This window comes from Choloepus didactylus, chromosome 9 (genome assembly GCF_015220235.1).
Source record: "Choloepus didactylus isolate mChoDid1 chromosome 9, mChoDid1.pri, whole genome shotgun sequence".
NCBI classification, from domain to species: Eukaryota; Metazoa; Chordata; class Mammalia; order Pilosa; family Megalonychidae; genus Choloepus; species Choloepus didactylus.
Window position 1 is genome coordinate 48244965 of NC_051315.1, and position 16868 is coordinate 48261832.

The 16868-nt window shown below is 37.6% G+C and overlaps 1 protein-coding gene across 2 annotated transcripts in view; it reads right to left on the reverse strand.

Annotated features, from left to right (window-relative positions):
- The window catches only part of PLA2R1 (phospholipase A2 receptor 1), a 194510-nt gene that overhangs the window by 58091 nt on the left and 119551 nt on the right, over positions 1–16868 (reverse strand). For both annotated transcript variants that reach the window (XM_037849248.1, XM_037849247.1), the window contains exons 12-17: positions 15454–15656; positions 13429–13574; positions 9349–9433; positions 7164–7296; positions 6570–6605; positions 5958–6115 (exon numbers count right to left, since the gene is read on the reverse strand). In XM_037849248.1, the coding sequence (XP_037705176.1) occupies positions 5958–6115; positions 6570–6605; positions 7164–7296; positions 9349–9433; positions 13429–13574; positions 15454–15656 (761 nt within the window). The remainder of the gene's footprint in view (positions 1–5957; positions 6116–6569; positions 6606–7163; positions 7297–9348; positions 9434–13428; positions 13575–15453; positions 15657–16868) is intronic.

Consider the following 16868-nt stretch of genomic DNA (forward strand, 5'->3'; position numbering starts at 1 on the left):
CATCTCAATTGATGTAGAAAAGGCATTTGGCAAAATCAAGCACCCCTTCCTGATAAACACTTAGAAAACAAGGAATAGAAGGAAACTTCCTCAACATAATAAAGGGAACATATGAAAAACTCACAACTAACAACATACTTGATGGTGAAAACTGAAAGCTTTCCCTCTAAGATCAGGGATGCCAACTGTCAGGAACAACGTAAGGATGCCAACTGTCAGGAACAACGTAAGGATGCCAACTGTCAACTTTGTATTGGGAGCTCTAGCAAGAGCAATTCAACAGGAAAAAGAAATAAAAGGCATCCAAATTGGAAAGGAACAAGTAAAACTTTCCCTATTTGTATAGGGCATGATCCTATCTACAGATAATTCTGAAAAGTCTACAAGAAAGGTAGTAGAGCAAAATGGTGGGGTGAAAGATGAACATGCAAAAATCTGTACACTACTAATGAACAATCTGAAGAGAAAATCAAGATAAAATTTCATTTACAATAGCAACTAAAGGAATCAATTATCAAGGAATGAATTTAACCAAGAATGCAAAGGACTTGTACATGGAAAATGATAAAACATTGCTAAAAGAAATTAAAGACCTAAACAGATGGAAGGACATTCCATGTTCATGCATTAGAAGACTAAATATTTTAAAGATAGCAATTCTACCTGAAAGTGATTTACAGATTCAGTGCAATCCCAATCAAAATTGCAACAGCATTCCATGCAGAAATGGAGAAGCCAATCATCAAATTTACAGGGAAGAATAAAGTGCCCCAAGTAGACAGTCATCTTGAAAAAAAACAAAGACAGAGGACACACATTTCTTGATTTTAAAATGTATTACAAATCTATAATAATCAGAACAGCATGGTTTTGGTACAAGGACAGACATATAGATCATTGGAATCAAATACAGAGTTCAGAAATCAACCCTCACCTTTTTGGCCAATTCACTTTTGACAAGGATGTCAAGTCCACTCAATGGGAAAAGAATAGTCTTTTCAACAAATGATACCAGAAAAACTGGCTGTCCATATGCAAAAGAATGAAGGTAGACCCCTATCTCACACCACATATATTAATTTAAAATGGAACAAAGACCTAAATAAAAGAATGAAAACTATGAAACTCCTAGAAGAAAACATAGGGAAGCATCTTCAGGACCTTGAGCTAGGCAATGGTTTTTTAGACTTCACACCAAAAGTGTGAGCAGCAACAGAAAAAATAGATAATGAGACTTCAATAAAATTAAAAACTTTTGTGTATCACAGGACTATATCATGAAAGTTAAAAAACAACCTACAAAATGGGAGAAATATTTGGAAATCACATATTGGATAAGGGTTTAATATCCAGAATATATAAAGAAATTCTTCAATTTAACAAGAAAAATACAAACAACCCAATCAAAAGTGGACAAAAGCCATTAGGGTAATGCAAATCAAAACCACAATGAGATTTTACACCCACTAGAATGGCTACTGTTTTTAAAAATGGAAGCCAAGTGTTGGAGAAGATGTGGAGAAATAGGAACTGTCACACATTTTTGGTGGGAATGTAAAATGGTGCTGTCACTGTGGGAAAAGGTTTGACAGTTCCTCAGCAAGTATAGTGCTACCACATGACCTAGCAACTCCATTTCTAGGGATTTACTCCAAAGAATTGAAAGCAGGGACTTGGAGAGGTATTTGCACACTAATGTTTACAGCAGCATTATTTACAACTGCCAAAAGATGGAAGCAACCCAAGCGTCCATTAACAGACAAATGGATAAACAAAATGTGGTTTACAAACATTATTCAGCCCTAAAAAGGAGTAAAGTTCTGACACATGTGATCATGGGATCAAGTTCCCCACAAAAGGCATGTTCAGCCTGTGGTTCTGTGGGTGTGAACTCATTTGTAAACAGGACCTTTGAAGTTGTTATTATTTAATGTGTGTTCAAACTGAATAGGGTATGCCTTAATCTAATATGGCTGAAATCCTTATAAACAAAAGAAATTGGACATGAGAAATAGCTACAGAAAGCAGCCAGAAACTGGAAATCAATGGAGCCTAGAAGAGAAAGGAGAAGATGCCACTATGTGCATTGCCATGTGATGTAAAAGCCAAGAATCAAGGATCATTGGCAGCCAGCCCCAGAATGCCACAGTCTTTGGAGAGAAAGCATTACCTTTTTGACGCCACAATTTTGGACTTTTCCTAGCTTCAAAACTGTCAGCCAATAAAGCTCCATTGTTTGAGCCAATCCATTATATGGTATTTGTTTTAGCAGCTAGGAAACTAATAAGTGCAACAACATGGATCAACCTTGAAGACAGCAGGTTGAGTGAAAGAAGCCAGACGCAGAAGGACAAATATTGTATGATCTCTCTTAAATAATTTAGAATAAGCAAAATTCACAGAGTCAGAAAGTATAATACATGTTACTAGGGGCTGGGGTGTGGTTAGGGAATGCGGAGTTAATGCTTAATTGGTACTGAGTTTATATTTGGAATGATGAAAAGGTTTTTGTAATGAATGGTGGTAATGGCAATGGTAGCACAACAATATGAATGTAATTAACACCATTGAATTATATTTTTGAATGTGATTAAAAGGGGGACATTTTCGGTTGTATATATATATTACTAGAATAAAAATTTTAAAACACCTAAAATTGTACAGCACAAACAGTGAATCATAATGTAAACTATGGACTATAATTAACGGTATAATTTTAATAATCTTGGTTCTCCGATTGTAGCAAAGGTACCACACTTACGCAAAATCGTAATAATAGGAAAAACTGTGTGTGTGGGGAGTACATGGGGACTCTACTTTCTGCATGATTTTTGCATAATCCTTCAACTTCTCTTAAAACAAAATAGTGAGTGGTGTGACCTCTATATTTCAATTCCTCACCCTGGAATAAAATAACTTCTTTTGGTCTGACTAATTCACGAGGGCATTCTTAGATATGAAATTTCTTACTCAGAAATGTACAGGGTCACCATAAACACCACCAACATCATGAACAAAAAGTGCTCAACACAGCCACAAAGTATGCAGAAATAAGAACTGCCTTAGAAATTGAAGTTTGTTACTGACTACAGCTTTCTTCTTTCTAAATTGATACCACTTCCATTTGGCCCTCATGCCCTTCTCTTAGCTTCCACACCATATATGCTCCCAGTAATCTCAGTAGCATGGGGGAGTGTTGTATTAAATCATTCAGCAGCTCTCTCTCAGTATTACCAGGGGTTTCTACATTAACACGGCCAAAGGCTGTTGTGATGGATATTAGTTTTATGGGTTAACTTGGCCAGACTAATTGAATAACTAGTACCCAGTTAGTCAATCAAACATTAACTAGGCATTGTTGTGGAGGTATTTTGTAGATGTGATTAACATCTACGATCAGTTGACTTTAAGTAAAGGAGATTGGTCTCGGTCAAATCAGTTGAAAGCTGTAAGAGCCAAAACTGAGATTTCCCAGAGGAAGAAGAAATTCTGCCTCAAGACTACAACATCCACTCCCGGTTGCTCTTATCGATTTTGGACTTGCCAGCTCCCACAATCAGGTAAATCTCTTGAGATAACATATATCTGTATATTTCCTACCGGTTCTGTTTCTCTGGGGAACCCTGAGTGATACTGTTGGGTAGCAATTTTGCCATGTAGGATACCACAGTTTATCTGGTTTGAGATGACAGTCCTCAAGTCTAGATTATGACACTGGCTATACGTTCTCACACTGCTAAATTCCTGCAGTCTTTTTTTTTTTTTATTCCTTTTTATTGAGATAAATTCACATACCATGCAGTCATACAAAGCGTACATTCAATTGCTCACAGTACCATTATATAGTTGTGCAGTCATCACCAAAATTATTTTTTGAACATTTTCATTACCACACACACAAAAATAATAAGAATAAAAATTAAAGTGAAAAAGAACAATTAAAGTAAAAAAGAACACTGGGTGCCTTCCCCCTCCCGCAATCCCTGCAGTCTTACTAGTTCCTTCTATAGGAGGTACTAACTGTGCCAACCTCACTGGTTTCCCCAGGGATTAGGTTAGGAAAATTAATTAAGGGAAAGGTGAGGAGAGAAGGTTGCGGAGGTTCCCAGGATTGCTGAACTCTGCGGAAAGATCAAAGAAGCCGCTCACTCATGTCTGAGGCAGACTGGGGGCAGGCATCTTTTGGGGAGGGATTTTAGGAAAAGAATTTTAAATGACAATGTTATATTCTTATATATGCCCCCAATATGGTTATTTTGTTGTCAGAGGCAACTCCATACAGGGTTTTAGAATGACCTTGTGATCAAATGTCCTGGATTCACTTCCAAATTCCACTCTTAACCACTGTATATCCAAGTTGCATAACTGCTTCAGAGTCTCAACTTCCTCATCTAGAAACTGTGACTAATAATTGACTTCCCACAGAGGTTTCTGAGACGATTAAAGGTGGTTAAACATTAAGAACGTGGCACAGAGCCTGGCACTGTTTTGGTTAGTGTTGGCCAAATATCAGCTCTTATTGGGATGTGCTCTTTGTGACTGTCAAGATTGGTTTTCAGCCATTCATCTGAGGTCTGGTTATTGACACCTGGGGCTAGGAGTTTGGTGTCTTGTTCTTTGTCAGTATTACAGTTTTGGGTTCAGTGTTCCATTTGTAAAAGAGGAAGAGTACCAAAATAGAGCACAGACAGACAGTGGGGACATCCTGGTTGCAGTGGTTGGTCTGCTACTGACTCTGGAATTGTGGGGTTGTCACTTAACTTCCGTTTCACCACTTTTCCTTCATAACAGGGGTAGTTTATCCCCATCTGTTGGATCTCACAGGCTACGTGTACAACAAACAGGATTACAGAAACAGTAAAACCTAAAGAACTATGAGGGCAGATATTTTTAAAAGTCTACATTGCTCTATACAGAGCTTAATTTTAACAGTCAATTTACAAAGAAATAAAAAGATGATGAGCTAGAAAGGATTCCTGGAGGTCATGAAATATGGTTAAATGACAAAAAAAGAAAAAGTTTTATCTTGCTTTCAAAGGTTTCCTTTAAAAAGCTGGGAGCTGTTACCTCCTTGATGTCACAGGGGTAACTTGTACACACTTTCCCTTTCTACTTTCTACAAAGTATAATTCCTAGGCCTGCTAAAAACAGAGATCTCATACATTTTTGTGTCTTTAACAAATACAGAGCCTGGCACATACCTGACACTCAGTAAATGCTTATTGAAGGAAAATGTACACTATTCCCTGCAACCTATTTCATTATTTAACAGGTTTTGCATTACCTTTTCAATTAGCTTAGTTCCTCAAGCAGTTAAGTCTAGTCTTTATCTCAAATCAAAATGGAAAACCACATCTTTCCATTTTTGGCACACTGAGTCTTTATAAACTTAAAAATATTGCACATTTGTAAGCAAAATTTGAAACTTTAAAACCGCCATGCCCTCACTCCCACCCCAGCCCCAGATACTCCTTGTCCTTCATTTGGGCTTCATTTTCCTCCAAGGAATTTAACCATTTATCTCTTTGTATTATATTACGTAATTCTATTTATGTTGATTATGGTCTTTCTTCCCACACTAAGCTCCCCAAGGGCAGGAATTTTGGTCCATTTTATTCAGGATAGAACCCCAGGCACTACTAGAGTAGGCTCTCAATAAATATGTTAAATTAATGATTGAATAAACCTCACAAAACAATAAAATTCTATTACTCACCTTTGTTGCTAATAAATAATTGAGGAGTATAATGACTAACCAACATAATAAACCTATATTCCCATTATTTTCTCTTAATCTCTATAACAGGAAGAAAACAATTCCCAAAAATCTATGGCTTTTAATGACAAATAAATGTCTGAAGTCAGATTAAAAAAAAAAAAAAAAAAAGAAGAAGTCCCCCAAGGACAGAAGAAGGAGCTAAGTTCATGTATTTTCATGGTTAATTCTATTTGAGTACCGTTTTAATTTTGCTGTGGATAAATTCCTGTTCATGTGCAGAATGAATTGTGAGAAGATTACTGTGCAGCCAACCACAAACAAACTCTAAGGAAGACCATTCCGAAGGATAGGTATGAAAAAGGTACTCTGCATCCTGATAAAAGAGCCAGGGTTCATCTGAAATAAAAATAAACAATGCAAATGATGCAAAAATGACTGAACCAATGCAGACTTAAATGGGGTATGCTATGGTTGTAACTTGCCATTTGTTAACTCAGCATTTAAAAAATGTGTGTAGCTATATAAATAATATATATTTGTGTGTATGTGTGTGTATAAATAAAATACAGTTTGTTTATTTTCCTTGGTCTACTTTATATATAAAACCTTTACTAGTAGTCAAAGGTCAGGGATAGATATATATTTTATCTATCATGTGTCATGAAAATGGATTTAGGCTATGATATTAATCTTCAATCATATTTAACATTGATTAATTCTGTTTGTTATTATTTTATAAATCTGAATAAATTAGCTCTAGACTAACACAAGAAAAGAGGGATGTAAAATACAGTAATGTTATGTAATGATACATAACAAGAAATTCAGGAACTGCCAGGGTAGCTCTTACCATGCTGGTACCACGGTGGAATCTTGGGTCTCACATCTGCAAAGTGAAAGCAAACCACCTTAACTGACCTTTCTCCACAGAGGCATTATCACTCAATTACTTCTGCTCTAAAAACATTTACTAGTTTACCTTTAAAAATATCATTTTAAATAAGGTAATGTGCTGTTTGGAATCCATGGTTTGTTTCCATGCTTGAAGAGGAGCTTAAATAAGACCTCTACTTAAAGAAGGAAGGAAGAGACTTGTTGAGGGCTTCAGGGTGTTGGACACTTAGGCATTTCGCAAGTAATTCTGTTCACTTTGAAAGTTAAAGTGACACTTCTTTCGGATTGTACTTTCAAAAATAAAATATTCCACCATATAAGCAGAAGACCTTTTCCCTCAGTTAACTACCTTAGCATATTGCATGTCATCTTTTCTCATTTCCCTACATTACATTCTTTTCTAAGATAGTGCAATTTGGTTCATCATTCAGGTTGTCGGTACTTTGGTTCCGGGTGCTTAAATTTTAGATTGCTGTAACTCTTCACTTGGGAAATGGCTATAGAATATTAGAAGGCAAACACATAATAAAGATCTTATTAATATTTTTACCTCTTGGGATTTTGCATATCCACTCACGTCTGGAACCACAGTGCAAGGGCAGCAATGTTCTGTTTGCTTTATATACAGCACAGTTTCTTGCATCGTCTCCAAAGTAAGTATTGTCTAAAAATGAAGAGACAACCTGCAGCAGATGAAGTTCATTATTCTTTAATGATGATCCCCCAAAAGCAGTTTCAATAGATCAAAAAAAAGGCATCCCTATAGTCATTACAGATTTCTGGAGGAGGCTTCAGAAATGTCTGGGGATGATTCCAGTTAAAAGTTGCTCCACATTTGTAAAATAAGCTAATCAACACTTCAGCATTTCTTCCTGAAAGAAGCTTTTTCTTAAAAAGAGGAAGACTGCTCCTTTCTACAGAAGGAAAAGTCAGATGCAAGCATTGTGCTGAACTTGCACCGTTTTCTAACTGGCAGAATTTATGTAGCCCTGGGAAATTGGATAAACTTCTTAGTGGCTCAGGGAGGTGTCAGATCTGGGTATTACCTTTGATGCAGATTCTTTTGCATGCACACTAAGCTTTTAGTCTCTAATAAATAAATTCCAAGTCACAGATAGCTTTAATCTGGAAAATATTCAACACTTTCTAAGATGATCATATAATAGTGGTATTAAATAGTTTCAACCTTTTCAACTACTCAATGACTACCTAACAATAGAATGAATAGATCACAAGTAAAACTGGAGTAAAATTTTGGGAAAAAAAGAGGATACCTTGAAGCCATTTATACTCCTTCACAAACATGTACACAGTCATACAACAATTCACCTAAATTAAATATATGTGACCTTGGAGTTTGAGAATGGTATGAGTTTTAATTCATTTTGTGCAGTGGGAAATGGTCAGGACCTCAGTTAGCTGCTTCACAGTTTGAGCTCATTTATTCTGAACCAAATGCTCTATTTCCTGTCCTATTACTGAAGAGTTTGTTTCACAAAACATGAGGCATTCTCAAACTCTGTGTACCACATTTCATTTATACAGGGCTATATTGCTGTGAACCACCCACTGTGTCATGTCGTGGCTGCTACTGATGGGGCAGTCCACCCTGCTATGCACCCCTTCCCCCACCTGCCCCTCCACACTTTCTGGGCCTTGGTTTCTTCATCGGCAGAATAGGCAGGTGGGGCTGATAACTTCTAAGACCTCTTCTGGTTCTGATTCTAATACCCTTTTTAAAGAAGCAGTATTGGATGAAAAAGTTAATTTTGAATTTTTTTTTTAACTATCATGCTATTATTATTTTTGCTCCCACAATAAGAATATAGCTTTTCCACAAATCCCATCCTAGCCACAAATTTGAACACTATGGTAGAACTAAAGATCTTTTTCTTTATTGGTCATTGAAGGATTAAATGAGATAAGGTAGGAAATTATAAATAGTAGCTGCTATTAAATGCTCACTGCAGGCTATTACTAGTCTCCCCTTTTCACAGGTTAAATGGGATAACTGGATGTTGCATGTGCCCTAGGATGAATTCCATTTTAATATGGGGAACTGCTTCAGTTTTTTCTCCTACAATATTGAGGAATATGTGGAACTCTTCATTGCACCTCAAAAAACATGCATTAGTGAGTTCTCTTCCCTTCACAAAGGTTTGCTAATATGAAACTGAATGAAAAGCAAGTCTCTTTTCTTTCCAGAATAACTTGCTCTGGCTGAGAAGGAGGTGATATTCCTAAGGTTGGCATTCTGTGAGAAACTGAAAATGGTTCTCCAAGATAGTCTCCTTTTCACTGCTCGGTGGACAAGGGCAATATCTTATAGTCCCATGCCACACAAGCAGACACTATCCAGGAGAGGGAGGGTAGTAGGGTAAAGGAAGCCAGGTTATTATTTTAAAGAGTAGTTGCTTCTCTGCCTGAGACACTCTTCATGTGGGAGACGATTTGGGGTCCTTTCATAGATTTTGATTTCTTTTCAAGACGAGAGTCCAATGATGGGCTCAGAACTAACAGGCTAGCAAAGGCTCCCTAGGACTTTGCTGGAATAACTCTTCTGGTTCCCAGGTCTGATGCCATTTTAATTTGGATCAGGCTCATGGGAAACAGGCCATGATTCCCAGGTTCCTAGTTCATTCTCAGTCACTCCACTGTGCTTGGTCAGTTCACCAAGTGGTTCCAGGGCCACCTATTTTTGATTCATCTCCTTTTCACCAGTTTGAAAGACTTACAGGAGTCCCATCAGACCACTCCCAAGAGCCAGCACTCAGTGGGTTTCTTTTATTAAAACCAATCCAGAACTGCCTTTCTTCTGTCCTGTGAAGAGAAGGAAAAAACAGGTCGCTTTTCCCATGGAATTCACAACCTAATGTAAAAGATCCAAAATATTTTAAAGTATTTATGTCTGCGGAGAACAGCTGATGCTCCTGGCAGGACTGATCAAGTCAACTAACATTTACTGAACATTTTCTATATGCCAAACTCTGTGCTAGGAAATGAACTGATAGACGATTTAGACCCACACCCTATTTTTCTTGGTTTGTGTGGTATGCTTACTGGTGATGTACGATTGGGGAAAAATCAGTCCATACTGGAGCATGGGTTTCTCATTAGAAATGGCAGTGCCTTTCAATCAGGCCAAGAAAATAGGAGAGCAAATTGGTAAGAAATTTTGGAACATCTCTTTGCTAGAAGACTTTTTACTACTTTTACTTTATATAGCATTAATTTGTTGCTATTTTGTCAAAAGTTCATGTGTTCTCTGAAAGTTAATCACCACCACCCCCATTTAATGAAACAAACAAAATAAGTTTGGATTTTTTTTTTTTTTTCCAGATCCTAACATAAATAATTCCACAGCAAATAGTCTGAGCTGCAGTAGATTAACTTCAGCATTCACCACTGGTTTACACTTGGTAAGAAACTCCACAGAGAATCTTCTTCCCTACTATGAAGCAAAGTACAAATATGTCAAACCACAGAGTATTCAATAAATAAAGCAATAAAGCCTAATTGTACAATGAACCATCTCACTAAGATAATTTTCTAAGAATAATTTTGAAGAATTAAAGATTTAAAAGATTCAGAAATCATGACAGATGCTTTATTTTCTTTAGTGCAGAGTAAACAAGCCCATTTGAAGGATCCATGTTCAGATACTTAAGCTACTCTGCCTGAATAATAAAAATTAAAGTAAAATGCAACTCATAAAATCAGAGAGATTACTGGTGCTGGCTGGTCGCTGTTGCAATGACATCTTACAATTTTAAGGTTGCAAGAAGGTGAGAATGGCCATCTTAAGGTTAAGTCAGACACATTAATCTCAATGGCATAGGTTGGAAACCCATGTCACTCTCCTGCATTGAGACTTTTTAAATCCTTTCCTCACTGCACCCTGAGTTCTACATTTCTTTTGCTATACACTATTCCTGAAAAGATGAATTGGTATTAATTTCCTCTCCACCAGTTTCTTAAAGTTGTATAATTTTTAAATAAACACATATACGAGAGAGAGGGAGAGGGAGGGAGGGAGGGAGAGAGGATGTGTGTGTCTGGTTAATAAAATATAAACAGAAAAACAGTGCCATAAAAAGGAGAAGGAAGCGTACATACTAACTATGAGAATTGGTATATTTGCTATAAATTATCAGATTTGACTGAACCCCTGGTAGTCCTGGCAAAAAGGAAAATATACATTATGTAGCATTTGTTATTAGATGCTAAAGATCAATAATTTAATAGATGCTTGACACCAATACTAGAAATTTCAAGTGTGAGACCTCATGTAAAAGAAAGTTATTTGATCTTTACAGCAAACTTCAAAGCAGTTTGCACATGGTTGTTTCATATAGTCACCCTCTCTAAATCCAAGGGCAGAATACACAAGCATGTTTTGTGAGAGGCTAAAGATATGAAACAAAGTTGCAACTCAAAACAATGAAGATGATACCACGTATCCCTTGCATCCCAGGTCCCAATACCTGGCTAATAATCCAATTAAGCAGGAAGCTTCTAAAACTTCCCTTCAGCCCCAGAGAGTCTGTTTCAGTGACTCTCTTGTGAGAACACAGTTCTCTATCTTAAAAGATGTCCTAAGCGAGTCTGATGATCAGCCAGTTTTGGGAACCATGGCCTCAGTCACCATTTCCTGTATGCAACAGCAGTTCTGTGGAATATTAATAAGTGTTCTCAAAAAGAACGTTCTTTTTTGGTCAAAGAAAGTGCTTCTTTCTAAGTCTGATGAGGACTGTTCTTTGTTTCGACCAAGTTGCCAGCCTCACTCCTCGCATGCCCCTCCCGGAAACTGATTACCTTGAAACTAATCTTGCAGCTGTACAACTGCAGAGAAAAATAATTTGATTGCAGAGAAAACAACAACAACAGCAACAGCAGCAACAACAAAGAAAGACAACTTCAGACCCTAATTATTCTAAATATCAACTTGCCCCCAACCTCCCCCTCCCTTTTGCCTCTCACCCCAGTCCTTACACTCTCCAGGTACTTGAGAGGCCCCTAACTGGGCAGCTCCTTATCTCCCTCCTCCTCTCTCCCAGCCCCTACAAACCACAGGCAGCCTACTCATCGCAAAGGAAAACATTCTGAACTACCCGGCCCTAATCACAACCTTGGTAAATCCCTAACCTGTCTCCGTGGAACCAAATCATCCCAGTTGCAAACTCAGTAAATGACTCACCCACCCCAGTGATCACCCTCACTGTCTTCCAGTGTTCTACCTCCAACCTACTCTCAACCCTTAAAAGCTGACTGTCTTTTGTTTTGACGGAGTTGAGTTCTATTCTCTCTCCCCTGCTATAGCAGCCCCTGAATAAAGTCTTCCTTGCTGGTTTAACGTTGTCTGGTACAGTTGTATCTTGACAAGTCTTTACATTGCTAAAGTATATGGCAAATATGCAAGACTGTGTATTGTTTTGCAAAGTTATTTGACCACAAAATCATTTTTTCCCTCAATAGAGTACTCCATGAGACAAACACTGAGAGATATTATCAGACATTCCCATCGTTAAGGTCATTTTTGTAGATGGTGGAGATCAATCATTTGATAAGTGTTACATACTAATCTTCCTAGGGGGTGCCCTACAAGGAAACTTATGGGGAAGGTCAGCATTTTCCTCAAAAAATAGTTCTGGATTTGCTCTGGAATTCAGGCAAGTGCATCTTGAGACTCCACTAAGACTCCCGCTTGGAGCAGAGTACCTGGAATTACATTTGTTTTCATTAAATAAATGTGGGGTCCATGGAGGCATGCCCTTCTCAGACTAGGACATCCTCAGGGGCAGGGACTTTTCTCCAGCCAGCTATGCATATAACAGCACCTCTTCCAAAGAAGATAATCTCGAAATGTTAGCTAACTTTTAAGAACATTCTAGAGAAAAGAGTTGGGGTTGGTGGGGGGCAGACTCACTAAATGGAGCCATGATGGTCATCTTCAAATGTTTGAAAATAGAGTAGACTTATCTATCAATATTGCTCTGGCTCCAGACTTAGGGGAAGCAGATTGCCAGCAACATAGAAAGTTGATCTTCGAAAACTGCCTTCAACAATGGAATGAGCTTTCTCCCATTAAGGAGAAACTGGAATGAATTATGCAGACAATGGATAAGATAACCAGGGGGATGTGGTAGAAGGAATCCCTGCATCGGATGGGAGGTAGCACAAGACCTCTTAGGTCTCTTCCAATTTAAACGGATCTGATTTTCTAATGCCATGGAAGTCAAGATGCTATAAACTTGCAAGATGGATGTAGATAAGTGAACCCCTGTTTCCTCAAGTATAAAATTAGGGGGGTGGATTACAATTTTTAAAAAAAATCATTGGAATTCTGTTTTTCACATGAAATCTTATATGGAACCCTGTGGTATACAAATGAAGCACCACTGGGAGCTGCTCTGGTAGAGTCAGCGAGTGAGGAACCAGGATCTGCCACTTTGCTATTTACTGCTCTTGGGGTTACAGGATCCTTGAGCTCCTCAGATAACACTTTGAAAATCACTGGACTAGATAATTTCTGAGATTTACAGAAAAGCTCTAATGTTCTGATTTGTGGCACACACAAAAGATTTCAAATATCAAAACAATCATCATTTTGTTCTTCGTTTTAGGGGATGAGAACTTGGTGCACTTTAACTATACCACTCTCTATATATATTTTTCATAACTAGGGTCTAGTTGGTTTTAGGCTTTAAAGAAATTCCTGTGATTTTAAACAAATCTTTGGGATACTCTCTCCTAAGAAGCCATTATTGGGAGACTGAAACCTTGACTATAAGTTTTCAAAATTAACAAGTATTTACCAATTAAATTTTGAACGTAAAAGCTCATTCACAAAATTCTCTTCCTCAATATGGGCAAAGCTTGCAAGATGAGCTCCAAATTCTTCACAAAATGCTTCTGCCTCTCTCCATGTTCTTTTCATCAAGACTTTTTCACTATGAAATACCTGTGTAGTAAACAACAACAAAAAAGAAATTAACAGTCATGAATAAGGGGAGCCTATTTAAATCTGGAAAGGAAAACATAAGTAATATAATTGTATTATTATGCTTGAAAATAGAATGTACCATCATCATAAAACTATTACATTTTATCCTTACAACAAATTCACATAGCTTTTTTTTTATAAATGAGCTCTGTGAAGATTTTATTTTTTCTTCTGTTTGTTGTGGCTGGAATATATTTGTACCTCAATAACTGACTGTGAAGGGATGAGGAAACTCAAGTTCAGGAAGGTTAAGAATCTGAGGTCACACAGCTAAAAACTGGCAGAGGTAGGATTAGACCTGGACTCCTTGCTTATAGAGCTCATGCATTTCCATCCCACCATATTGCCTCTGGCAAATTAGAGTCGGCCTGATGATCACAAATCTGGATGACACCACGGCAAGAAATGAGAAATGAGACCTGGGACATAGGGCAGGTATATTTCTAGGTTCTTGGGGTCTTAGCTGAACTGGGAGATGTAGTGGCTCAGCTGTGCCTAAATTCTCTCCTGTGTATCTCAGCTGTCCTCACAGTAGTAGGAAGTCAGCTGAATGTAGTGTCTGCCTTTGGCTCTATTTTAGATCAGGAGGGAGGGATTGAAGACCCTGAGTTCCCAATGCTGGACTTCTGCACCCTTATTTTTAACTGCCAGACACTAAGCCTGAGCCTCTAATGCCAGGCAAGTAGCCTGCCAGCCAGCTTTTCCCAGGCTCTGATTTGCTGAGACTAGAATGAATAGCTTTCTGAGTCCTGTGGACCACAGCACAGCCTTTCCATCTTTTAAATTATATGTCAAAACTTGCCTCCTCTAGGAACCTCTTTCAGAATCAGTCTAACTGCATAAATCATACTACTTGTGCCCATCCAACACACCATTCATTTGTTGACATAAAAGGGTGATATAGCAGAAAATACAGGAATCAGGAATCCCAGGACAAGGGATTTATTCCGATTCTGTCAATAAATAATTATGATCTTGGGAAAATCATTTCACCTCACTCGCCTCAGTTTATTCATATTAAAGGTTTAATTTATTACTCTGCAAGGTCACTTCTGGGCTCATTATTCCCTGAACTTAATGTAGGATTACATGTAAGATATTTAGATTGAGTGCATACACATCTGTTTCATGCCATCTATTAGATGGCAACATCTCTGGAGACAGCGACTCTCTGTTCCGCTCTGTGGATGGAAGATTTCTGACCAACTGCAGAAGAGCTTTCTCCCAGGGTTTGGGGAAGCTATTAGTTAAAGGAACCAAGACAAAACCACCAAACAAAAATATCATATTTCAAAGAATGTATTTCTGACAAGATGTCTATAGGAACTGATTTAAACCTAGGATTCTAGGGTTGACTTGCAAACGAACTTTTCTTCAGAGATAATATATCTACCTCTATATCTCAACTGTATATACCTCAACTGTGGCTATATATCACTGTATGTATTAATTTGTTTGATATTCAGGTGTCTAACAAGATACAGCAGAATGGTATTGTTCCATAATAAGGACTTTATTAATTTGTTGACACATGGTATTGATTGGGAGTGTCTGCCTTGTTCATCTGGCATTTGCTTGACAACGAGAAAAATCTTGATTGGTGCCTCAATATCAAACCTCATGAACAGGGCTTCAATCTTATGTGGGATATGTCAATCTTTTGACTTAAAAATTATTTTGTAATATAAGTGAAATAACACAGTCAAAAAATATTGATTAAGCACGTACTATGTGCCAGGCACTGTTCTGTATGCCAGAATAAAGAAAGGTGGAACACATGAATCAAATTTAAATAATGATGGTTCTGTTGATAATGCACATGTAACCTTAGCATCACCTTGAAGCAACTAGCCAGGCTGGGCTCTGACTCCCAGCCCAGATAGCAGGGGTGAAAGGGCCATCTCTCTTCACGCTCATTTTTTTCCCAAATTTTGATTGGCTGCTTGCACAGGGACATCGCCTTAAAGTGCCTACAGTCCTTCACCTCCCAGCGACCAGGTGGACTCCTTCCTCGCATGACAACGCAGCCACCGCTGTAGCCTAAAAGCAGAAATCAGACACTTTTATAACAGATAACTAAAATGTTCTGAGCCAAAAAATCCAGTGCTTTAGATGCTGAATAACTGACATCTCATTATGAAGCACCCAGATAAGAACAATAAAGATGAAAGAGGATGCTTTATTGGCATGATTAACTCATTTCTTTTTACCTTTGGAGAACAAAAGATGGAAATGTGAGATAAGACTGTGAAGCCTAAACTTTATTGGTCCCGAAATTTGGGCATTGTCTGCTTTGAGCTCAGATGGCAAATATGAGAAACCAGGAGTTGCTCCTACTTGGAACAGAAATATCCCCCCTATCTCATCAAATGCCAACATCCCTCTACCATGAATTACTGGATGTTTTAAAGTGTGTAGAGAAAAAAATGAACTCATCCTTTATTGTGTATCTACTCTGTATGCTGTTCTTAGGAACACCATTGTGAAGAATCAAAAATGGAAAATACACAGTGCCTACCTTCTGAGAACTAAGTTCAACAGGAGAAGATACTTATGTAAATAACGGATTCAAAGCAAACTGCAAGGTACATAACAGACAACCAAACTGTGAACCATGGAAGAATGGAGAGCTTGTGATAATTTCTAACTAGGTGAAGCAGTGGGGGCAGGAAATCAGTGAAAACAGAGAGGACTGGGGGCAGGGTTTTAAATGAAAAGTAGAAGTGCAGAGATGATTTTTATACCTTGATAGTTTGAGTGAAATATAGGGAAAATATTGTCTAGTTATGGAATAAACTCCACTTTATTCCTTTGTGTGTGTGATAACATTTTGGAACATGAAACATTTTACCATAGAAACAATTCATAAGTTGAATATATATTCTCAAGTTTGTCAGCAAAAATCTATATAATTCATAAGACAGCTAAAAAAAAAAACACTTCAAATTTCAATGAAGTACAGAAGAAAACAATCCTATCCCCCAAAAAAGAAAACAAATTGGGAAAAATGAGCTTATTTTTGTCTTGAATCCAGAGTGATCATTCAATTAACTAAATCACCCTCATCCAAAAATACATGCAAAATTGTACATCTACAATTTTCCAGGCTAGGCTATATGTTATCTGCTAGAGATAGAAGGATAAAACAAAACAAAAGAAACAAACAAAAAACTCTTGGTTTAGTGGGAGACCCAGACATATAAACAATCAACTACAACAAACATGAAGTGTTGAGAACTAGAGTAAAAGAGT